The 23945-nt window shown below is 42.4% G+C and overlaps 3 protein-coding genes across 5 annotated transcripts in view; 1 reads left to right on the plus strand and 2 right to left on the minus strand.

The window, feature by feature from the left end:
- Positions 1–15007, plus strand: part of LOC121184014 (membrane-associated phosphatidylinositol transfer protein 2) — a 41471-nt gene extending 26464 nt beyond the window's left edge. Inside the window, exons 8-26 of one of the 3 annotated variants that reach the window (XM_041041352.1) lie at positions 1976–2080; positions 2188–2252; positions 3280–3524; positions 3762–3951; positions 4134–4253; positions 4385–4599; positions 4732–4907; positions 5466–5636; positions 6718–6870; positions 7959–8123; positions 9072–9362; positions 9901–10049; positions 10163–10279; positions 10374–10490; positions 10610–10758; positions 10890–11039; positions 11143–11323; positions 11520–11648; positions 11856–15007. In XM_041041352.1, the coding sequence (XP_040897286.1) occupies positions 1976–2080; positions 2188–2252; positions 3280–3524; positions 3762–3951; positions 4134–4253; positions 4385–4599; positions 4732–4907; positions 5466–5636; positions 6718–6870; positions 7959–8123; positions 9072–9362; positions 9901–10049; positions 10163–10279; positions 10374–10490; positions 10610–10758; positions 10890–11039; positions 11143–11323; positions 11520–11648; positions 11856–12239 (3272 nt within the window). In that variant the 3' untranslated portion in view covers positions 12240–15007. The remainder of the gene's footprint in view (positions 1–1975; positions 2081–2187; positions 2253–3279; positions 3525–3761; positions 3952–4133; positions 4254–4384; positions 4600–4731; positions 4908–5465; positions 5637–6717; positions 6871–7958; positions 8124–9071; positions 9363–9900; positions 10050–10162; positions 10280–10373; positions 10491–10609; positions 10759–10889; positions 11040–11142; positions 11324–11519; positions 11649–11855) is intronic. The other 2 variants (XM_041041350.1, XM_041041351.1) reach the window with 2 other exon arrangements.
- Positions 15008–15661: 654 nt separating this feature from the next.
- On the minus strand, positions 15662–18134 carry arl6ip4 (ADP-ribosylation factor-like 6 interacting protein 4). The gene is made up of 5 exons (XM_041041354.1): positions 17857–18134; positions 17449–17766; positions 16776–16893; positions 16624–16693; positions 15662–16532 (listed from the first exon to the last, which is right to left on the minus strand). Exons 1-5 carry the CDS (start codon positions 18011–18013, stop codon positions 16476–16478), a joined length of 720 nt encoding a protein of 239 aa, XP_040897288.1. The 5' UTR covers positions 18014–18134; the 3' UTR covers positions 15662–16475.
- A 1282-nt stretch (positions 18135–19416) lies between these two features.
- Positions 19417–23775, minus strand: mthfd2 (methylenetetrahydrofolate dehydrogenase (NADP+ dependent) 2, methenyltetrahydrofolate cyclohydrolase). The gene is made up of 8 exons (XM_041041734.1): positions 23596–23775; positions 21452–21636; positions 21232–21354; positions 20866–21018; positions 20668–20775; positions 20470–20562; positions 20227–20352; positions 19417–20132 (listed from the first exon to the last, which is right to left on the minus strand). The coding sequence occupies exons 1-8, from the start codon at positions 23673–23675 to the stop codon at positions 19984–19986; spliced, it is 1017 nt and encodes a 338-aa protein (XP_040897668.1). The 5' UTR covers positions 23676–23775; the 3' UTR covers positions 19417–19983.
- Positions 23776–23945: the final 170 nt, after the last annotated feature.

The raw sequence follows: 23945 nt of genomic DNA on the forward strand, positions 1-23945 counted from the left end.
GTGTCATTTATTATATTGATACTGATTTTGCTGCACTCATTAGTTTCCACCCGTTCCAAGTTTAATAAGTCTCTGCTCATGACATTGTGAGTAACTGGAAACCAATCATTAGACTGAATTGTGTTGACACCCGGTAATTTATTGTGTGCTGCGGTGTTCATGTTTGTATGGATTAATGAATGTGTGTGTTGGGTGTCTGAAGTCAAAGCATCATATTTTATCAAATGAACTGATTAAAGTTATAACTGCGCTGTCATTTATTAGTGTACATATGCTTCTGTCTCAGTGATGGTTAATACGTTGCTTACTCTTGTGCTGCTCCAGTGCCCATTTCAGTTATTTATGATTTACAGATGTTACTACACTGTAAAGAAATAATCACTTATTTAATTATGGTAAATAAATGATGTTGGTGTAACAAAATGAACTTGAGATACAGAGTAAATGAACTTCAAACATCTGCTTGGGTGCAGGAAAGAATCACATGATGGAGGTACACAAATTAAATATGGAAACAGGCTGACTTGGCTCAGATTGCCTTCGATATTAGATTTCTGTCTTTAAAGTTCGTGGTTATGGTCGTCTTGCAGTAAACAGCTACACTTGAGACACATGGCCAGGTTTATTTTTAGCCTTCAAGCTCCCCTTCTCTGAGTGGCAGGGAAATATATTTGTTTAGTGAAAATGAACAAAGAAATGCTTTAGGAGGAGAAGTCATATACCACATTTAACGTGTTACAAAGACTTATTGATCAGAGATTTGAATCTAGGACAGCAGAAATTGTTTTTAAAAACATAAAACAAATAGATCAGCTACAGTTACATCTGTAAATTAAGATGTTAAATATCTACTGTGATGCACAAGTTGCAGACGAAGCTGAAATAAAGTAATTTACTGATTTAACTAAGGTAAACACTAATAATGATCCCTCTAAACACACATATTTTTCTCCACTTTAAGACTGGATTATTATGTGTTAATAACTGGAAGAAATTGAAGCAACTGAGGAAGTAATTTAAAAGCATTAAAACTTGATTGATGTTGAACTGTTTACAGGACACATCATGTTTCCTTTGAAATTCACCCAGTTCATGACTGAATCATTTTCTTTAGATGTTTAAAAAAGCTGTACTCTGGCGTTTGTGTTTCTGAGAAACTGGCTGCAGCGAAGTCACTGTGAAATAATTTGATTTCCATTTCTTCACAACAGCGGTGTTATTTATCTGTAATAAAACCGCTGTGGAAGTAAATGGAATTGCATGAGATTTGTACATAAAAGGTTAGGTATTATTTTTCATTTGCTTACCCAAGCTAAAGTGAACAGGAGGTGGCTGCCCGTTTCTCAGAAATGAAGATACTGGCAGTATAACAAAAAATGTCCCAGGAGAGATATTATGGGATAAGAGGGGATATTCTTTTTTAGATCCTGAACCTTTCTTTTTAAATCACGGATTAGTGTCTGTGGATGGATAACACAGCCCATCAATATATTTAGACAGGTTCACAGACACATAGTGGTTTAAAACCTTTTCTCGGTAGGTAGTGATTTAGTAAGAAGATGTGTTTTCTTTTTTGAAAATCCATTATGGTAATAAAATTGCACCACCTCTTGTCCACTCCCCTCCCCAGCACACCTGTACCTGCTATTTGAGATTGCATAATAACATATGCTCATAAACCATAGATGAACACAAAGGTTATACTTCAAACATAAAAATGTCCAGCGTAATATGGATTTGATGGTCCCCACAGTGAGTGATGCTTGACATGAAGTAGTTAGATAATATCTGTTTAATGATTTATGTGACAATATCTTGTGGGAAAGCTTGACGAGGTGACTTTACATTGGCCAGCTGTTTCATTATATAACTGAATAAGCAAATGTGGCTCGTACAGCCCTGTTAATCACTAAATTGGTTATGCTGTTGGTGTAATGACAAGCTGATAAGGATTTATCTTGCGTTACCTCTGCAGAGGATCTCTCAGACGGCGAGGAGGTCTTCCCAAAGGAAATCGCCAAGTGGAACTCCAATGACCTCATGGACAAGATTGAAGCCGCAGACACAGAGGAAACTCCTGGTATGATGAAAACCACAAGCACTTCATCACAGACACACTGTCACACAGCTGTAATACTTGAGGATAAGAATCTGTGTGTGCTTGTCTTTGTGTGTGTGTGTTTTCAGGTGAACTGTTCAAGGAAATGACCGTGGACTATGAAAGAGCAACCAGTGAGGAAAGATTAGATGAGGTATGTGTTTCAGACATTGAGTGTGTATGTACAGAACACAATCCTAACCAGCTGTCTCTGATGCAGAAACATGTCATGAAATGAATAAACCTGAAAGACCATCTACAGAAAATGCCCTTCAGACCCCAAAGCTTTTCTCAAACTTGATTTAATTTTAGTTGTGGTTTTACTATGGAAAACAAACTCAGTGTTTTGTATCAGGCTTTACACTTTGGAGGGTAAGAGAAGGGCTGTTTGTCCCTGAGCCTCTCTGTCCTCTTGTGTTCAGATGCGTGGCTCTGTTAGCGGCCAAGCCGATAGCTCTCCCATTCCTACCATCACGGTAACAAGGCACCAGTCAGTAAGTAAACATTCTGGCCCCAGTGCACTGTGGACTACGTTAGCTCCACAGAGATCTCCGATCCGCCTGAACAAACCCAGTACTTACTGCCCCCTGCCCTTTTCCCTGCCGTTGCCCAAACCCAAAACCATGTGTACTCCTCAACCTCACCACCCCTCTGTTCAACTCCCATGTTCTTGCAGCTGTGGTGTTGAGTGTACATACAGTGCTTCTATGGAAATGTGAAGTTTTGGATCAGACGTATAAGACAAAACTACACATTGTGCTGTTCTATTTAATGTGACTTGTCCTCAGGAAGTATTTGTCAGTGTTATCTGTTAGTTGAACGGTTGTCCAGGTGGAGTGTAGGTTGGTTCTGTTCTGTTTCCCTTCATGGTTCTCCGCCCCTCTATGGTTGTGAAAAGAAGTTTGTTGTGTGGTCCATGTTTGAAGAGATGGACTCCAGGAGTCAGAAGCCATGACTCACAGATCTGATAAAAGTAATTTGATGCCCAATTGCAAAGACATTATTGTCATCATTATCTGTCTTTTTTTTTCTCCACTCAGTGAGCATGCTTTTTAGCTGTCTTTGCCCATGTTAATAAAGATGATGTCCACATAAGTAAATACACAATTTATTGAACTTTCTCAAAGAGCTGTTCCTCAGTTTTCCCACAAGTCACCCTTCTTTTAATTCGCTGTTCTCAGGAGAGCTCGTCCCAGCAGTGCCTGCAGCCTTCCAAGATCCATGTGCTGATCTTGGTCCTGCACGGAGGGAACATCCTGGACACAGGCGGAGGGGACCAGAACAGCAAGCAGGCAGACGTCAACACGATTAGTACAGCTTTTGACACAGTCATGCGTGTTCACTACCCTGCTGCGCTGGGACGCATCGCCATCCGCTTGGTACCCTGCCCTGCCATCTGTGCCGAGGCCTTCTCCCTAGTGTCCAAGTAAGAGGACACGCACGTTCACAATTTTCTCAAGGCTCCAAGCATTGTGAATACTGACTGAGCATTTCTGTTTATTGGCTGTGGCTGCTCTTTGCTTATGATGGAAAAGGTCCAGGTGCAGCTCTTGACCATTGTCCCCTCTTCCTGTATTTATTTCTCCAGACTCCTCTGTGGTTGCTTTGGGCTTTACAATATGATTCATAATTTGATTTTGTCCATTTTTGTCTTTTGCGGCAGCCTGAGCCCTTACAGCTATGACGAGGGTTGCCTGTCCAGCAGCCAGGACCACATCCCGCTGGCAGCTCTGCCACTCCTGGCTACCTCTGCTCCACAGTACCAGGAGGCTGTGGCCACTGTCATCGTCAGAGCCAACCAGGTGTACTCTGAATTTATAAAGTCTCTGGATGGGTCTGCCTTCTCCGGCCAGGTCAGTTACAGTCCTGTTATCAGTACTGTTGAATTCTCTGATGCCAACAGTTGGTTGTTTTTCTTTTCATATGTTATGGTCCAATTTTGGATTATTGAACTATGTTGGAGAAGGTTTGTCAGTGTTTTACTTGTAAACCTGAACCATAAGAATGTGTTATTTCCGATCCTTGACCTCTCCAGGTTTGCCTCATTGGGGACTGTGTGGGAGGAATCTTGGGATTTGATGCCCTGTGCAGCAGCAATCAAACAGTAAATGAAAGTCAGAACAGCAGTCGCAGGGGCAGCGTCATCAGTGTACAGGTAAGAGACTGAACATTCAGCGCAGTGATTGCGTATTTTTGACTGTTTTAACTATTCTTAATTTAATAATAACGGGATCATTTATGGGCATTTTCTAAAGTACCGTAAGTTTTCCCGATTCTCCCCCACAGGATCAGGACCTCCTCTCTCCTGGCATCATTGTCAACAGCGGGCACGGGTCATCCTCTCCTACCCTGGAGGGCAGCCGCCACCTCAGCCGCAGTAACATCGACATTCCTCGTGCCAGTGTGGGTGACGACACTAAGAGACAACTGCCACGCAAGAGAAGTGACTCCTCCACCTACGAACTGGACACAATAAAACAGCACCAAGCCTTCCTTTCCAGGTGTGTTGTGTAGGGGATGATAAAAAACTTTACCTAAAAAAAAACAAACACTCAGTCCTTTTGTCATGTACTGTCAGAGTGTGATTTATTTTTAGGTCTGTGCGAGGAAATGACTTTGTGCTGTCCTTCCAGCTTACACTCGAGTGTCTTGCGGAACGATGCTGCTTCACGCAGGTCGAGCAGCAGCACTATGCTGGACGGAGGCTCCCTGGGGAAGTTTGACTTTGAGGTGTCTGACTTTTTCCTCTTTGGCTCTCCGCTGGGCTTGGTACTCGCCCTGAGAAAGACTGTCATTCCTATGCTAGATGGTAAGCTACTTCATACAGTGGAATGCAATATTTGTGAAACATCACATACAGGAAGTGACAGTGTGCCTATATTAGGCACCTAATTTTCTTAATTTTCTTAAGAATCTTCCAGTATTCTAAGTGCACTATCTTGCTCTTCTTTTGTATTATTTATTTCTTGGTTATTTTATTTTATTTCTTATTTTATTGTATTATTTTAACCTTAAGCTTGACTCTGGGGAGGGATGCGCAAGAATTCCAATGCACATGTACTGCAGTGTATCTGTGCAAATGGCAAATAAAACTCTATTCTATTCTATTCTATTCTACTGCTATGTATGTTATGTTAGAAAAAAAAACTGCCCTGCCTCTGCCTTCAAATTAGTTTGAAATCATAAAAATATAAATTTTATTTGTGGTTAATATTATCAGTACTTAAATGCTAGTAGACCTCGTGCATTTGAGAGAAGATATTTAAAGAGATATATTGTTATGCCATTTTTCCATCTGAATCAAAGATCCTTCCTTAGGCTCTTCCCTTCTCCTTTCTCATGTCTTTGGTTCACTCTCTCCCTCTAGTGGCCCAGCTGCGGCCTGCCTGTCAGCAGGTCTATAACTTGTTCCACCCAGCCGATCCCTCAGCCTCCCGCCTGGAGCCTCTTCTGGAGAGGAAATTTCACCTCCTGCCTCCTTTCAACGTGCCCCGTTACCAACGTTTTCCCCTGGGAGATGGCAACTCTGCCCTACTGGGTGAGCCCTCTACCCGATGATGTATAAAAGCCTCATTAATGTCAATTCAGTAAATATCCAACCATGAATTACAGTGTAGAAAACGCCTTTGTAGTTCTGACTTGGATTCACATGCACAGACACAAATGCGAATTTCCCTAAAATGGCTGTTTAATTTCTCCTTTGAACTTGAGATCACATCAGCTGATACTTCAAACACTGTCCCTGTTTCCCCTGTTTGCCTGAAAGATGCTTTAGCAGCACAGTTTAAGTTCCTTCACACACACAGAGTAAACATTGTCTCAAAGAAAAATGAAACATTTTTCGACTGTTTGTGCTTCAACGTCCTTTGTGAAGCAGTTTATTCATCTAAATGTGGTCATAGTCCTGCTGCTGGTTTCTGTTCAGACTGGTCATTATAGTGGAGTAACCCTTAGAGCCTTTTTACACAAATCTCTGTCTGGAGATTCCCCAAGAAAAACCAGAAGAACTGCATCCATTCATGAGTATTTAAATTTAAATTTAAGGACACAGAAATGATAGTTTGCTAATGAGCAGGGATTTTTTTTCAGCTTCCGCCACTGAACCAGGAAGTAGGGCTTATTAGAGAGTGACATGCGGGATAATAGTCATGAAGATATTTCTTAATGACTTTAGGCCAGGGTTTTGATATGTCATAAAAGGGATAGCTTTCATCAAATGGGCTTTCATTGAATATCCTCAGGTCTGCCTTGTGTAACTAATTAACAAAGTTTTTTTTAAGACAGTTTAAAGACAAATTCAAGATCTTTTTTTTTTAGTTCAGTGCAGAAGATTTTACGACTAGCAGGTTCCAGGACATTTATAATCTTAGAACAGTGTGATACGAACAGTATGTGACTGAGAAGCAGTTGTGGTTCAGATACGTGGGCTCGACTAAGGGCTTGACTCTGCTTTTTTGTCTCATGTTCAGTTGTTCTTGCTTCATATGTTTTTGTGTCTTCCTTGTCTTCTTTCCTTCTTCCTCTCTTGGCCTCCTGTCCCCATATCTGCGTACCTGGCTCTCTACCTCTAAAACCCCTCCTGACCTCTGCCCCTTCTGCCCCTCCACCTCCCTCTGTAGTGGAGACAGTCCAGAGCAACGCTCAGCTGCTACTTGACAGCGGGCCTCCCCTGTCCCTTCGCTGTCAGGAGACCATCAGTGAGACCTGCATCCCTGTGCCTGTGCTAAACTGGCAGGAGGGCTCCCTCAAAGCCACACCCGCCACTATGGAGTGTGTGTAGCCTCTCCCATTCACGTGCATCTGTCCGCAACCCCATTCACTGTGTTTCTTTTTGTCTTTTTGTTCCATCCCTCTTGCTGTCACGTCCGAGATGCTCAGATTTGTATCTGCCACGTGCTCTCTGAGTATTCCCATCACTGTTGTTTCAAGAGTCTAGAGCTGTAGTCACGTTTTTCCTTAGATACCAATGTATATATGTATATACATATATATATACTTCATATACACCTTTCCTCGTAGCATCCTGTTTTTTATCTGAAGTACAGGCACTTTCATTTACCTACTGAATTCTTGGCCTATTAGGATTTTCTGGTTTCAAATAGACATTATGACAAATTGTTACAACACGCCATGGAAATACTTTGGAAAAAAAAAATCTGATGAGCATCTTTTGTGGTGTTTGTTTTTGTCGTTGCCATCATATATTCATGTCGCATTCAGTGTTTGGAGGACGCAAGCATTTGTGTTTGTGCTGTGGTTTTTAGGCTGGGTTTTAGTGTGTCCGCATCATTTCCATAATATCAGATTATTGATGTCAGCAGAGAGGGTGTTTCTACAGTCGTCTGTGTTTCAGAGGCAGGTTTCGATGTGAAAAGTGTGCTGCTTTTGATGTTGTGTTTGCTCAGTGTACTTGGAACCCTATCTTAAACGTCCTGAGTATGCTGTGTGCTACTCTGTGTTTCTCCTTGTGGTAACGGTCAGAGGTCATCTGATTTTATACAATGTCCAGCAGTATTTGAAGGACTTTTACATGATATATCACTTTAGATAAAGAGATACTAACATTCATAAGAGATACTAACACATGGATGTGAGTGTAACAGATGTGGACATTTGTGATTTGACATTCACTAAATGTTATATGTATTCATATTCCCGTGTTTCCACTCGGTCGGTTACAGAAATCTGACCTTGGCCACCCTGTGGCCGCCTTGTGGTTTCACATGTCCTCCGAAACCATGGTGCCTGCCGTCACATTTCTCTCCTGCCGCCCCTAACCCACATCTCCCTCCTCCCATCACTGTGAGTTCCCCTTACCTGTGTCTCTGTCTAATGGGATCTCCTTGTTTCGGCTCAATAGCGGATGTTGTTCAGTCTCATGGTGGTGTCTTCATGGACAGTTCGTACCCCTCATCCCCCGTAATGGGCCCCCTCTCCCGGGGCCAGCGGAGGGCCAGTGAGGTCAGCATTGCCAGCCAGGTCTCAGGAATGGCAGACAGTTACACTGCCACCAACATAGCCAACAGTAAGTGTTCTCAACACCGACCAGTCTCTCTTTCTCTCTTCCTTCCACTCACACACACACACACACACACACTGGTACCAGTTATTCTCCTTCTTTTCTCTCTCTTTCAGTCTGGCTTCTCTCTATCATTCTGTCTAGTTTCTTTTTCCAACTCTCCACCCTCATCTTCTCTCTCTCTCTCTCTCTCTCTCTCAACCCCGTTGCTCTGACTCTACACACACCCCCTGCACTCCAGCTGGAGCAGCCTAGTCAGCCAGGTAGACAATGAACACCCGGCTCCTTTTTGCTACTTGTGCTTAGCCAGACTTAACATTTGCATTTAATGACGACTCATGCAGAGCGTTTTGTCCATCTCCTGTTAAAAGTCCAGAGCAGAGTCCTGAAGGAGAGCGAGCTTAGCGCCACTTTCCACTGTCTGTCTTACTCTTATCCACTGTCTCAATGTAAATGCAATGAACGAGTGCTGCATTTATCTAATGTTGTAATGCATGTGGACACCTGCCTCCCTCAGCCATTCCTGCATTGTCCACTCCCTTTTGCAATGTTTGCTGAGATAACCAGTACTCTGTTTCCTGTTTGTTTCATTGTCTTCCAAAGTCCCCCTGCCCTCACTCTTTCACTTCTGTAACCAGAGCACTTATTTATACCTCACGTTACTGTTCTGAGCACCGCTGTTTTAGCACCTGCAGTACAATCCTGGAGATGTGCATAAGCTAATTGTGAGAGCATCAGAAGATCTTCCACAGCATTACCCAGCCCCACTACTTTACTTCTACTAACAGTTATTTTTCAGCTTTGGCATTCACAGTTCTGTTTGAGGCAACTTACTGACACTGGAAACATCCCAGCATCATTCTTTTAACTGTTCAAACTGTCATAAACTGTCACATAAGAACATGCATCCATTTTTTTTCATATGGTTTCTTTGTCTTTGTTTTCTCCCCATAGCCAAATCATGCCAAATTAACCAATCCAAAAAGTTCAGCCTTTTGTCCCAACTGGCCCTATCATCACAAAATAGATTCTTCCTGAAAAGTCCTCCTAAGTCCCGTAAGAAAGCAGCGCCTGGCCAGGCTGCAGGATCTCCTGATGCAGATCTAGGGGCAGAGCTGGACGGTGAGGCAGACACTAGCGAAGGTCTAAGTCCCACTGGCCAGTACGAGAACTGCCTGTCAGCGGGGCTGGACTGTGCTATATCTGATCTGGTCTCGCTGGACTCCCAGGCTGAAGTGGAGCAAGGTATATTTCTAAGGGAGGGGACTGCTGAAATCAGTGTGAGGCTACAGGTCTTTTCTGTGTGCTGCTCTGCGCTCTGTCACAATCCACAAACTTTGTTTTTGCTGCTCCTCCAGAAATCCTTTTCCCTCCACTTTACTTGGGTTCTTTCCAAATTGAATTCATAACAATTCAAGGCAATCACTTCCACTGATGAGGAATAATGTAGAAATCCAGATCTTACCCCCTTTTTTTTTCCATGCCTGTACTAACGTGAATAACCATCTCCAGTTGCTCATATAATCACATATCAGTTCTAACTATCTTTTTCTTCTTTCTGTACTTGAATTCCAGCGCTTGATTTTAATAACGGTCATAAACTCCTTCCTTTCCCTCCTGTAGCAGAAGAACTGCTGGGAATCGGTGATGATTGTGGTTAAAGACTAAAATAATCTTTTTGCTTTAGCTTCAGGGGTGCTACACCTTTGCGTGTCATCCCATGCCACCCATTTACAGTTTCATCTTACGTCTCTGCACCCTATTCACTCCATTCCCATCGCAGTTGCAGCACGCTGGTGGGGCACAAAGCGGCTGGACTTTGCCCTGTACTGCCCCGATGCTCTGACAGCTTTCCCCACAGTGGCTTTACCACACCTCTTTCACGCATCATACTGGGAGTCTACGGATGTTGTGTCTTTTCTATTGAGACAGGTGAGTAAACGTTATGATAACGGCCATTCTTTACGGCCTGTTAATGTGTAACCTGTAAGCCGTAAGTCCTCCTCAGAGATACTGAGAAGGAGTCACTGAAATTTCCCCTGTAGGTTATGAGGCATGAAAACTCCAGCATCCTGGAGCTTGATGGGAAAGAAGTGTCTGAATTCACCCCCTCCAAACCTCGAGAGAAGTGGCTCCGCAAGAGGACTCACGTAAAAATCAGGGTAGGCGTCCAATCTACAAAAGAAGCTAGTTTGTTTATAGTTCATTTGAATACACAAAAACTACATTTCAGCATTTCTCTCACTCCTTTGACAGAATGTGACTGCCAACCACCGGGTGAATGATGCCGTGTTTACCGAGGACAGCCAGCAGGTCGTGACAGGTCGCTTCATGTACGGCCCCCTGGACATGGTCACTTTGGCCGGGGAGAAGGTGAACTCTCCTTTGTTGTCACACGCAGCAGCACTCAGATGGGTGTCAGTCATTCCTGTGTGATTTGTGTTTGTGCTCATTTTTCTATTCAGAGGATATTCTTGTTTTTTTTAATCCAGGTTGACCTCCATATCATGACCCAGCCTCCATCAGGAGAGTGGGTCTACTTCAACACAGAGGTAACCAACAGTAGCGGCCGTGTGTCCTTTATCATCCCAGAAGACAAGCGTCTGGGCATCGGGGTCTACCCAGTTAAAATGGTTGTCAGGTGAGATTAGTTTGATACTGTTTCAATACCCCAACCCTAATGATGATTGCATTTTTTGTATTATTTTGTTTCAGTGCCCTCAAAGTGAATTCTCCATTTTCTTACTCTCTGTTGTTCTTTTTATTCCTCAGAGGTGACCACACATTTGCAGACAGCTACCTGACAGTTATTCCACGTGGCACAGAGTTTGTGGTATTCAGTATTGACGGGTCTTTTGCTGCCAGTGTGTCAATCATGGGCAGTGACCCCAAAGTGCGGGCAGGAGCTGTGGACGTTGTCAGGTAGGCTGCTGCTCTTCTTCTCCTGTCCTCTTGGGTTTGAAACAAGTAAACAAGATTACATAAACACGGTGTTATTTATTCTCCCATTGCTCCTCATTTACAGGCACTGGCAGGATTTAGGCTATTTGATCATCTATGTGACGGGACGTCCAGACATGCAGAAGCAGCGGGTGGTGGCTTGGTTGTCTCAGCACAACTTCCCTCATGGCATTGTGTCTTTCTGTGACGGCCTGGTCCACGACCCGCTCAGACACAAGGCCAACTTCCTCAAGTCCTTAACAGAGGTTAGACTTACAGGAGGGGAGGACTGGGGGGGGCGGGGTGTATGTGCAGTTTTATAAGTACTGTAGTTTGTGTAGTCTTGATCTTTGTGGAATAAATAAAAAATATAGTTTTAGAGGTTAAACTAAAACATCAGCGCTGACATGTTTACTCACTCCAAAAAAAATCCATTCTCTTCTTCATTTTAACTAATTCCAGGCTCACATGAAGATTTTCGCTGGCTACGGCTCAACCAAAGACATTTCAGTCTACACGTCCATTGGCCTCCCTCCTTCCCAAATATACATTGTTGGCAGACCCTCCAAAAAGATGCAGCACCAGTGCCAGGTACCATCTGATCATCACATTTCCAGAATTCTAAAATGAATAATAAAGCTCTATGAAAAACATCTGACATTGGTCTGTTTGATAATACTCATATCGCAAATTAATAATTCATTTAAATGACTGAATCAATATGGATTAAATTAGTCAGGATGTAAAAATGCTGTTCCTAATTGACAGTGTGTCACTCTGCTCTGATCCTCTCAACAGTTCATCACAGAGGGATATGCAGCTCATTTGTCCCAGCTGGAGTACAATCACCGTTCTCGGCCAGCCAAGTCCAGCAGCGCACGCATGGTGCTACGCAAAGGCAGCTTCGGCCTGGGCGCAAACAGCGACTTCCTGAGGAAGAGGAACCACCTGCTGCGCACCATCTCCTCCCAGCCAGCCCCCAGCTCCCCAACAGGCAGCATCCACAACAGACCAGAGCGCACACAGAGCCAGTCAGACAGCGAGCGGCTGGAGCGGGAGCGGCTGGAGCGCCATCACAGCCACACCCAGGGAGCAACCCAGCGCAGCATGAGCATCACAGCGAGCTGCTGGGGCCGCAGCAGCAGCACCAAGCTGGAACCAGGAGTTTTCAGCCCAAAATGAGATTAGAGAGACAATGTGAGAGTACCTTCGACGGAGTGACTTACAGATACAGTGCTGAGAAAGAGACACGTGACATTAAGTTAAGTGGAAAGAGTGAAACACAGTTGGCTTGCACCAGATGGGTAATTATCACAAGGAAAATCACAGGTGCTACAAACCACTGTTTATAAAACTAACGCCAGTCACACTTATGGACAGAAGCTATGGATATGTTTATTACAAAACACACACACACACACACAACTCAACAGGCATTTCAAGAAGCATCTTTCTGAAGCAGGAACATGCACACAAACAGACATAGCTAATATTGTAGAAATCCAGACTGTTTCTACTCTTTAGTAAATATTTATCAGTCTTGAATACATGGTCAGTTTTTCCTCCTCCTACAGGCTTCTGAGTTGGAGATGGTTACACATAAAAGCACCCCCATGCTGTAACACTGCAGCAGACAACACAAAGTGGTTACAGACGGCTTGTATCAGGTCTGATACTGCACTGCAGCTGACTACTGGGGCCACTGCAAGCACAACAGTTACTATAGAGATAAACTCTGTGAATATGTCCTTTTTGTGTGATAATCAGATATGTTGTAGTCTGAGAGGAGAGCTGAGAATCAGGTCAAACTGGACTGAATGCGTTGCATTTTCTGGGTGTTACCACACCAACAGCCATTTAGCCCAAATTAATCTTTGCTGGAATCTTTTTTTTTTTTTTTTTAAGAAAATCATTGTCATTCATCAACAATACAGAGTGGTGTTTTAGTGAGTTGTAAGCCAACTAGAAATGATTTGATCGAGAGCAGTGACTTCTTGCATATGCTTCAAATGTTTACAATCAGCACTGACTAAACAATGTTTCACCAAACCATACAGTCCAGTTTTGCTTATTTTCTAGTCGTCCCTCAGACCAAAGAAGCGTCCAAATATCACATCAAGCAAAGTTCGAAATTTCCCTTTAACTGTGGTTGCAGCTGAAACTGTTCCTGGGTTTTTATAGCATCTCACCACATCATGCCATACTGCGCTGCTGTACCTTCCTAAATACGTAATGTATGACTCAGCTATAGGGAAAACTCCTACTACTGTACGGTTTAATGTGCCAAAGCAAACAGTATAGAGTGATATGCTGTACATGAACAGAGAGGAAATGATTTTGGTCTCCTGTGTAAAAATGGAATAGATTGTGTAAGTATATAGTTGAATGCCTTAACAAGGCTTGTACATAATTGTTATATTACACTTCAGATCTGGTATCTGGTCCACTGAAGACCAGTTTCAAGTGTCTTCTTTCCTCTGGGGGTAAACACCACCTCATTCAGGATACAATTTATTGATTGATGATGATGATGATAATTATTGTTATTTAAGATTATAGATATTTTAAAATGTATTGATTTTGTGAACAAAATGTGTTTTAAGATTACTTTAGCTATGTTGTGTTTTTTTTTTTTTTTTTTCAAATTTCAAATTTCAGTTGCAGCAGCCAAAACTCAAAGAGGTCTTTGCCTGGCACAGTATTGTATTTTTATTATTTTATCTTGCAGATCACAAGAATTGTATCAACAGAACTGCTATCTTGTGTCATATATTGTATGTTTGTTATTATCTATTTTGGAAATTTGGGATATGGCTTCTCTCTGGTTATCCCTAAGCTGTAAATGAGGCGTTGAATGTGCTCATAGATAATCCTCCTTAGGTTATGGTCTCTTTCTCTGTTCTGCTGCGTCGTTAGAGGAAGAAAAATCTGCAAATTGTAAATTCTGTACAATATGCTGTCAGAAGTAGGAACACAGAGCTAAGACTTTCTTTATGCTGTTCGCCATTTATTTCTGATTTATTCACTGAGACGATGTTTATCTGTCCCTCTGATCGGCGGGTACAGAGCTGACTGCAATGGACCAATATGGGGCTCAGACGTGAGGGGAAACGTGCAATATTACTTATAACCACCCCACAAGATCAAACAGGCTGTGTTGAAGAAATGTCACAGTGCACTGACAATCAGTTGAACAGGCACATACTCTACAGGCGTCGGATCGCAGAGGGTATCTCAACATGTCTCCTGCACTACACAAACGCACAGGCACACATGCGAGTCCATTTTGCAAAGCAGAGATTTCTCACAAATAAGTGCCACCGACCTGATACCGGCATGGGTTATTACAGCAGGTTTCCTCCTGTCAATGCACACGCTTAGTATTTGTTCTTGTCGTGATGTTTCCATTCTAGATGAACCCACATTAACATTTAGTGTAAGACAGATCCAAAAATCCAACACTCAGTTGCCAGTTTATTAGGTACACCCATCCTAAAAAGGATTACAGTCTAATACAACAGCCCTGCAATAAAACCTACCTTTTTATGAAGGTCACGATGTTCAGTATTTGTTGGAACTTTTGTTGGAAGTGTTAATTCAAGTGAAAGGTCATTTTGGAGGCTGCAGTTCATTGTGCTGTTGAATTGCATTGTGTTATACTGAGAGGAGTTTCTAATATTTTGTCCACCACACAATATCAGTGTGGGTAGACTGAACATTAGTGAGTGGACATTCTAGTGCAAAGGTACCTCTAACCTCCCTAATCCGGACTCTTTCTTCTGTCCATGTTGTTCATGCTGAACTTCTGTCCCTCTGCATTTTGACTTTTTCAAGATTCAGCTTGAAGCCATACAGACGACTCCTAGGAAAGCTGCTATTTGTACATTTATGGTAATTAGAAAAAAAAAAAAGAAGAAGAGGCAATGCTGGAAAACATGCACTCGTGCAAAGTTGGCAACTACTGAACCATAGTTTCCCTTCCTCAGAGATCTGAATTGCCTGGATATTAAAATCCAGAGAATGTAAAAGACGAAGCGGTGCGGTTATCTGTGAAGTTTGGATACCTCTGGGCAGACACTCGCTTCGATTCTGCTACTGACACACATATTACCAGAGGCCTTACATTTCCCTTTTCTGCCTTACATTGACCATTTTGTTGCGAGGCCTAGAATGAACGCTGCTCACACCCCCAATTGACTTCATGGAAGAGGACAGACTGTTCATGTAGATTTTGTGGAAATAGGAAAAGGCCATATTTTCTTAAAAAGGCTGTGGTTTGTTTTAACTTTAAAGGAAATGTACCAAGGCAAAACCTGTTTGACATATTTCACAAACATTAGGTAATCCATCACTGTCTCAAGCTCTGTTCCCCGGGTTAATGCAATGCCACAACTATTACATCAACAGTTCACATTCACAGGCTGTATATATATAGATGAAATACCTTGGTAAATTAAGCTTGGAAAATATTTTCATTGTACAGGGTGTGTATCTTGTAGGTTTTGGATAACTTCATTTTACCCGTTCCCTTGTGTTTTTATGTACAGTGTATAAAGAACATATAAAGAACAACTAAGTAACTTTGGCCTTTTTTTCACACTCAGAATTGTTCAGCTTTATTACATGGATAGACTCTTCACAAAACAGGGCTTTGAATTCACACAAACTGTTTATTTTTCTGGGATCAGTTCACACAAATGCAGATTTATTCCGAGAACCGAAATGTGAGATTTAAAGGTGAGAAGACATCTCCGAGTGGGTGTAGAATATGTAGCCAAAATACAAAAAGAATTAAAAAAAAAAAAAAAAAAAAGTTTGCAGTGACACGTAGGATACTGAACACTTAAATCAGCTTCTTACTGTGTTCCACATTCAGGAAGATATTATGCAACATGAATTATCTGCTTTCAAACGCAGAAACCATTTGAGTGCAGTCGCATTCTGAGTCAGGAGATCGTTTAGGATTCACTGTTATTTGCCTTAAAACATGGACTCGATAAATATGCATGAATCAGTGTAAACACACAGTGGATGTGCAAACTATTTAGAACAGCATCATGTTTAGTGTATGCTCCTTTTACAGATCTCCATAACTCATCTGCTTCTCTTTATATCTCCTGTGTGATCCGCATAGATTTAAAAAGGCAAATCAATAGGAGACATTGACATTTACCTGGATTTAACTCATTAGTGTACATCAAGAGTACAAGTTCCCCTTATTTTGTACATTCACTACCGTACAATTCAATTCAATCACAGGCAAAGCTTTGATATAAAATGCAAACTACACATACAGTTCATTAAATAGTCTCAAGAAGCATTAGTGCTTCATTGAACTGTCAGTATCAGCAGCCTGGGCAACCTCTCCTTGAGGAAGGTAGTTTCATTTCAGTGGAGCCGCTCCAGCTACTCCATCTTCTACCTGTTTATTCCCAGTTTTCTCTGGAAGGCATTCCCATCTCCCTTGGTGGCTTGCTGTGGGATGAATGGATGTTCACTGTCAGGTTCACGGTAACATTGGTATGCTCATTTCAGTTAGTGAGTTACAGCTGACAGTCTCTTTTACCTTGTTGATCTCTTTGTGTTTATCTCGGCTCACGATCTCCTCTATGATCTCTCCCTCTCCTCTCACCAATCTAGAGGAAAGCAGAAAAATGAATGGAAAACAAACGAATGTGTCTTTTTCCTCTAAAGTCTTGTGTTTCGGCTCTGTCTTACCTGGTCCGTCCTGTTTCAGGGTCCACCACCCTGCGGATCACACTCTGCCTGGCCTCGTACTCCTCTTTGGTGAGAGGTCTCTTGGTGGAGAGCCGGGCCTTCTGCTCATCTGTCATCACTGCAGAGGAAAACAAAGCTTTATGCAGTAGACCGGACTCATTTGCTTTGGTGGTTCAGTTTCTGGTGAACAGATATTCTAAAGACCAATACATGTATCTGTAACTAGTTGAAAAACTCAGAAGCTATTCAATGTCTAGCAATGTAAAACAGAAACATTTGAGAATCTGGAACCAGAAAAAAAAAGTTTGATCATTTTTTTCACAGTAATTGACCTGATCCTCTGTCTGCAGTGACTGTTTAGAAGCCATAGAGCTCAGCTAAAAACCACAAAATGACCACAGCAAGGTGTGAGATGATGTCAAAGAGACACGAAGTAACCAGACAGACACCAAGAGACCACACTGAGACATCAAAGGACTTTAAAGAGACACCAAAAAACAACGAATGACACAACTGCATTATGTGTCTCTTTCAGTTTGGGGGCCCTAACAGGAGGGGGCCTGGGCGTCGGACTTTCACTTGTCTGTACTCAGGGGCCCATGTTCTCATGATCCATTCATGCATATCGGCCAGTCCCGTTTAAAACCCAGCGTGAAGTAATGTAATGTCCCACCAGGTCCGAGCTCCACCGCCGACTCATCAGCCTGCCACACCTCCAGGTAAGACGGAGGCTTCTCAGCCGGACCAGCGGACGGAAGTCCCCCCGCCTTCTTCTTCTCTTTCTTCTTCAGCTTCTCTTTCTTCTTCTTCTCCTTTTTCCTCAGTTTCTTCAGCTTCGCCTTTTTCTTCTTCGTCTTCTTTTTCTTGGCTTTACTTTTCTTCCTCTTTGACTTCTCATCACTCGATGAGGACGAAGATGACGAGGAGGAAGAGGAGGAGGACGAAGAAGAGGAGGAGCTTCTTCTGCGCTTCTTTCTTTGAGATTTCACATCTGAGGGACAAACAGAGAGGAAGTTTAACACAGCTCTTTGGCAATAACACTTTCGCTGCGGTCAAAGCTCGCCGGTTTCATGCCCCCAACCTTGGCTCTTGTGCGCCACTTTCTTCGACGATCTGCTCCGACTCCTGCTGCTAGATGAGGAAGACGACGGAGACGATGACGAAGAAGAGGAGGACCGTCTCCGTTTCTTCTTCTTCTTATCTCTTCCGGCTTTGTCAGGTGATCTGCTGCGATCCATCACCAGAGAAACCACACCTACACAAACCCGCACTGAAAAGTTGGTTAAAGATCATAAAAGATAGCAACTGAGCTACAGCAGCCACATAAGACTGACTTTTAGAGTTTACGGAAACGTGCGCGTCTTCAATTTCCTTCCGTCGGCGCCGTGAAACACATTATTGAGGTTCCTACTTGGAGTTAGAAAATGCTCATTGCATAAGTATTGTTAACTCTTATAGTAAAAATAGCAATAAACTAGTGTAGAAATAATTCGTCACAATAAAAGTCAGTACTTTTACTTATACTTGTAATACTTTTCAATACAATTTTAATTAAGTGACGGTGCAGTAGGACTACCTAAAGTAAAAGTTAAAAAAAAATATATTTTTTAAATAATTTTTTTAATTAAAAATCTGAATCTGCAAAGTAACAGCTGTCAAATAAATTTGGTGAAAATCTTTTCCTCAGAAATGTAATGAAATATATATAAATTTATACTGCACTTGAGTGAATGTGTCTAGCTCCATTTATATCTAACTTGCTTTATACCACATTCAAATGAAGTCTTTACAGGAAGTATGTCATTTAGTCTTTAGTCTCATCTTTTTTTCAATCAAGTTTATCTTCTGCAGACTACTATCATTTTTAGTCTTTCTCAGACTGGTTGTCACCCTTACCCTTTCCTTTATTTGTCGTTTTGACTTTCACCTGCATGAAAAGGTCTTTTTTCTTATTTATGAAAAAAAACAAAAAACAAAAAAACAACAGCGTTCCCTTACCAGCCCATTTAATTATTTAGTGTGCAGAATATTTATCACATAAATATGTCCCCCAAATCTGTCCTCAGGATTCACTATCTTTAATTAGACAACATGTCATTTAAAATTATTTTTAATGGTTTTAGTACAGTTCTACCAGGGCAATGAAAAAAAGACTAGCAGACTGCAGATGCCCATGCAGTATATCTCATGCAAAGAAAAACCTCCAAACTCAGTGAACCAACACAAACCTCACCAGCCTTTGCCCCAGATAGATTATCCCTATATACCTGTGGTGCCTCCACGCTACTAAAAGAGAAATAAAACAAAGAAAAAAGGGAAATCAAAGAGAGGAAAAATATGTCAGGGATAGTTCAACTACTTATCATCAGCTTGAATGAGGACAACATTAAGGTGACCTAAATAAGGCCACACCGCTTATCAAAAACGGAGAGAACGTCTCTGTGGACAGTCTGACCTTTGTGTGTAAAGGGGGAAGGCTTATCCCCAAAATAGTCCAAAGTGTCAGTCAATGAGTGATGTTGTCCCAGTCTCATTCGTCCATGTCAGTGATTTGAATGTTATGCACAGCAAGTACAGCAAGTAGAATCAGTGGTCATGTCAGAACAAAACAAGAAGACACAATTAGTGTGCACAGAAAGAATCGGTGTGAGAACATATTTGTAATATTTATTTCAAAGTTTTTACAAAGGCAATAGTGAATCTTTAAAGCTTGTATATTGATAAAAATACTTGTTCCTGATGATGTTAGCCCTTATCACTCTTGATACATACAGGCTAAACTAACAACAACATAACAGACAGGCTTCAGTTGCTCTACTTTAACTGCTTACCAGCTTTGAGTTAAATACTGTAACGTCTCCATTCATGTTTAAATATTATGCCACCGTAGCAATAAATAAAACAGTCTCTCAAGATTCTTTAAAACTCAAAAATCCCACAGTAATGCATTGCAAATGATAAATACTGCAAACCCCTGTTACATGAAACATGCAGATGCATGGGTGAATGTAACAGTCTAAACATGGCTGGACTGGAAGTTAGGAAAGGTTAAAGATGTCAGCAGGAAGAGAGCCTTAAAGCTATCATCTTTCCAGTCTGTGTGCAAGGGGAGCTTGTCAGGTTGCTCCAAGTAAAAAAAAAATGCGGGGGTTGGTAGTGTTGGAGTGGGTGGAATGTGTCACTGTTGCTGGGACTTGCTCCAGCCCTATTAAGACGCAGCTGCCATGCGGATCCTCTCTGGGGGATAAAGCAGAACGTTCTTTGCTGCTTTGATGGTGTTCTTCATAAGCATCGCCACAGTCATAGGTCCCACACCTCCAGGTACTGGAGTGATGAAGCCCGCCTTCTGTCTCACACCTGAATATAGACAGAAAAAGAACAATGTTACAGACACCTGAGACACAGAGTGATTCCCTGCAGATATACGATCGTGTTCACTGTCCAGCCCTACCTTCAAAATCCACATCTCCAACTAATCTGTTCTTTCCAGTGACCGGGTCCTGCACTCTGTTTATTCCCACGTCAATCACCGCTGCTCCCTCTTTGATCATGTCCGCAGTAATGAGGTTTGGAATCCCTGATAGTTCAACAACACCATGCAGTTAGACAACAGAATGAGCTCAATCTATTCAACAAACATAAGCCTCAAACAGTTCAGCCATATTCAGATACAGGCAGAGAGAGTGACACAAACCTGCAGCAGCCACAATGATATCAGCGATTTTAGTGTGTTGGCGAAGTTGCTCCTTTGGAGTGTAACGGTGAGAAATGGTGACCGTGGCATCACCTGCAAGAGAACTAAGGTTTAGTGTGCATACTTTTACTCTCTCTCCTCATACGTATCACATAATTGTGCACAGAAACCCGCATATTCGTCACATTCACCACCTACCTCCGGGCCTCTCGTGACGGCCGTCCGTATGCAGCAACATGGCGATGGGCATGCCCACATTCTTAGAGCGTCCTGCAACCACGACATTCTTCCCAAGAGTAGGAATACCTGAAAGACAAGAATTGACATAATTCGTTTAGAAAAATTTGTTCAGCAGCATTTCAACCCTTAGAGAATGTAAGTGGTCTCTCCCGTTACCTGTGCGTTTAATGATTTCCCAGACTCCCCACGGAGTGGCAGGAAGCATGGTGGACTGATCCAGGCACATGCGACCCACGTTAACTACGTGGAAGCCGTCCACGTCCTTGGTGGGGGAAACTGCATTACAGATTGTGCGCTCGTCGATGTGGTCTGCCAGAAAACAAAGACAAGCTACAGTCAGTCAGTTTGTTTAAGTTTACAAATGCAACTTATTGGAAAATCTTGACAAAGACTGACCTACACTTGCTCTGAGTAGCAATACAAGCGATTTTACTGTGACACAAAGAAGCCTCTCTACAGATGCATGACTCCCTACAGTCATTGTCATAGTCTTTTTATTCCACTGTTCCAGTTTCTCTGTACCTGGCAGAGGCAGCTGGACCAGCAGGCCGTCCACACGGTGGTCTGTGTTAAGTTTGTAGATCAGGTCCAATAACTCCTCCTCAGTGATGTCTGAATGTTTGAGAATCGTCTCACTAGAGATTCCTGTGGGAGGTTGAAGTGAGAAAACGACTCAAAACACAAGGAAACATTTGTTCTTCTGTGTTTACATACGTGAGGGGCATGCGTGTTTTTCACTTACCGACATCAGCTGCAGCACGTGTCTTGTTCAGGACATAGGAGTGACTGGCTGGGTTGTCTCCTACGAGAATCACACTCAGATGAGGTCGCCTGTGTCCGGCCAAAACCCATTTCTCCACGTCGGCCCGGGCCTCCTCCCGAATCTGCCGTGCTAGTTTCTTTCCTGAGATGACCACCGCCTCCTGCCTGAGAGTTGTTATACAAAAACACCCAGGTCAGAGGACAAATAATAAATGACTTGAGAAGCCGTTTGTCTGCCGTTATTCAGACAAAGTAATATGGGATCAATTTGTCATTCTCAATCTAGGGCTGCAACAGTAATTTTTTTTTTTTTTCAACAAAGCAATTACTTGCTTGGTATATAAAATGTCAAAATTGATGAAGAATGCCCCACACAGGTGTAAAACAAAATATGATCACCAGCCATAAAAAAATAGTACAAAACTAAACTAATGTTTTTGCCTTTTTAATATATAACAAACAGAAAGACTGGATACACAGTTAAATCCAAATGATTGTAATTTAACATTCTTTCTGTTCAGTTATTTGAATAATCTTTATGGTCTGCTGGACATGGTCTCTATGATCACTGTTAAACAGGGCTTTTGACACCAGAAACCTGTAATCAATCTCAACCATCCACCCTGGGCAAGAGCGTCTAAAATTAGACCCTGCATCTCTCCACCTGACTGAGCCATATGTTTAATCATCACTTGTAGTGTTAAAATGTTTTGTGTCCCAGGGTTGATGTAAAATGGTAAGAAAAAAAAAACAGAGCAGTCAAGCGAGAGCCAATTTTTATGAGGATCTAATCATCAGGTATAATTACCTGAATGATAAACCTGATGTACAGCATTCTTTACTTTATGAGTGTAACGACAGGGTTGACCTGTTGTGTTGATTTATCCAAACAAAAGCCCCGAGACAGTTATCAGTTATATAACAACAAACACAGAGAGCAGTAACTAATAACTGAAGAGTAATGAGCCATCAACCGTGATGTAACGATCCCTTTCATTCTGCCATAACTAATTAAACCTCACAGAAAAGTATCACATCTTTTGGGGAAAATGGGGTGAGGCCATGGGGCCAGTGTACCAGGTCCCACAGAAAATGTGTCGGAATTGCAGAGCAGCAAATTGCTCTTTAACCTCATATGAATCTAAATACAAAGCTGTTCTATTGAGGGGAAAATCTCTCTTTTCAGATGTATGGCCACATATCCATGTTAAATAGCCTGTGCTAGATGAGGACCACCTCAGAAGGAAGTTGTCTTTTTGTTGCTTTTTCTTCCTTTGTTACTGTTGGTTTTTTTGTATTTCATTCTTCTGTGTGTTACTTGCTGCTGAATGAATTTCAAAGTAAAGTCTGTTAAGTTTATGTGATGATGTGTGATGTTCTATATGAATAAAATTACCCTGCTGTTGTCTCAAAATACGATTCTACCAGATCAAATTAATAAATGCTTTAAATCTGCATCTGTATTGTGATATGTGGTAATAACTCATGCATAACGTGACATATGTCTTGGATGATCTATCTTGTGACTCAGAAGCTGAAGATCATGTGCAGGGGACACACGAGAATTGGATTTTTAAGACATTAGTCTATTACATGTATCTCAGTCATGCTGCACTCCGCACGTTCCCAATAAATACCTGCACGGGATGTTGCACGGGGACGTCGTCGTGTTTTATTATTATTACTATTATTTAACATCTTAATTTACCATTTGCCGTCTCATATCATCCAGGACATAATGCATGTCTGTCCCCTGTGTGCTGAGGGGCACCCCTCGGTCTCTACTTGAAACCTGGCTCCTCAAGCCACAGGGTGCAAGCACTCAGACCGATTTCATCAGCCAGCCGGTCGCTGCAATGTTACCGGCATAACGCTAGGGGCGCGTCTAAATGTGACCAACTGCGGACATTTAGTACGAGTACAACATAATCAAACAAACCCCCGGAATAAAAACGTACGACTTTATCCATCTATGGGCCTCAACAAATAAAAAAAAAAAAATATTCAAGAGACACAAACCTGTCTTACCACTGTGGGGGAAAAAAAAGCGCCGAACGTGTCGTGAAAGTGGCGTGAAATGTACCCAATTGAAATTCAGATTTCAGAGCCGGCGGTGGCACTCACCTCGGGGCGGACGTGTGCAGTTTACAGACTTGATGCTGCGAGTGTTGGCACAGTTTCCTGAGAGTCCTGAGCGCTGCCATTCTGACCGGCTGAGAGGAGCGGAGAGGAGAGGAGACACCGCGGCCGGTTACGAAACACACCGCCACCACCCGGGCTGACAGAGCGATGTCTGTGAAGGAGGGAGAGGGGGAAGACAGGCTTTAAAGCCCTCCCTCTCCCCTCCACGCACGGGGCCTGCGTCACTGTTATCTGCTGCCACACCTCTACTGCACAGATGATACTGTAAGTTTCCACTGAAGTGAACTGTCCACACAGCAGCGTGGGGTGGGTGCGTGTTTGGGAAGGGGTGG

Source organism: Toxotes jaculatrix, chromosome 7 (assembly GCF_017976425.1).
Source record: "Toxotes jaculatrix isolate fToxJac2 chromosome 7, fToxJac2.pri, whole genome shotgun sequence".
Lineage (NCBI taxonomy): Eukaryota > Metazoa > Chordata > Actinopteri > Toxotidae > Toxotes > Toxotes jaculatrix.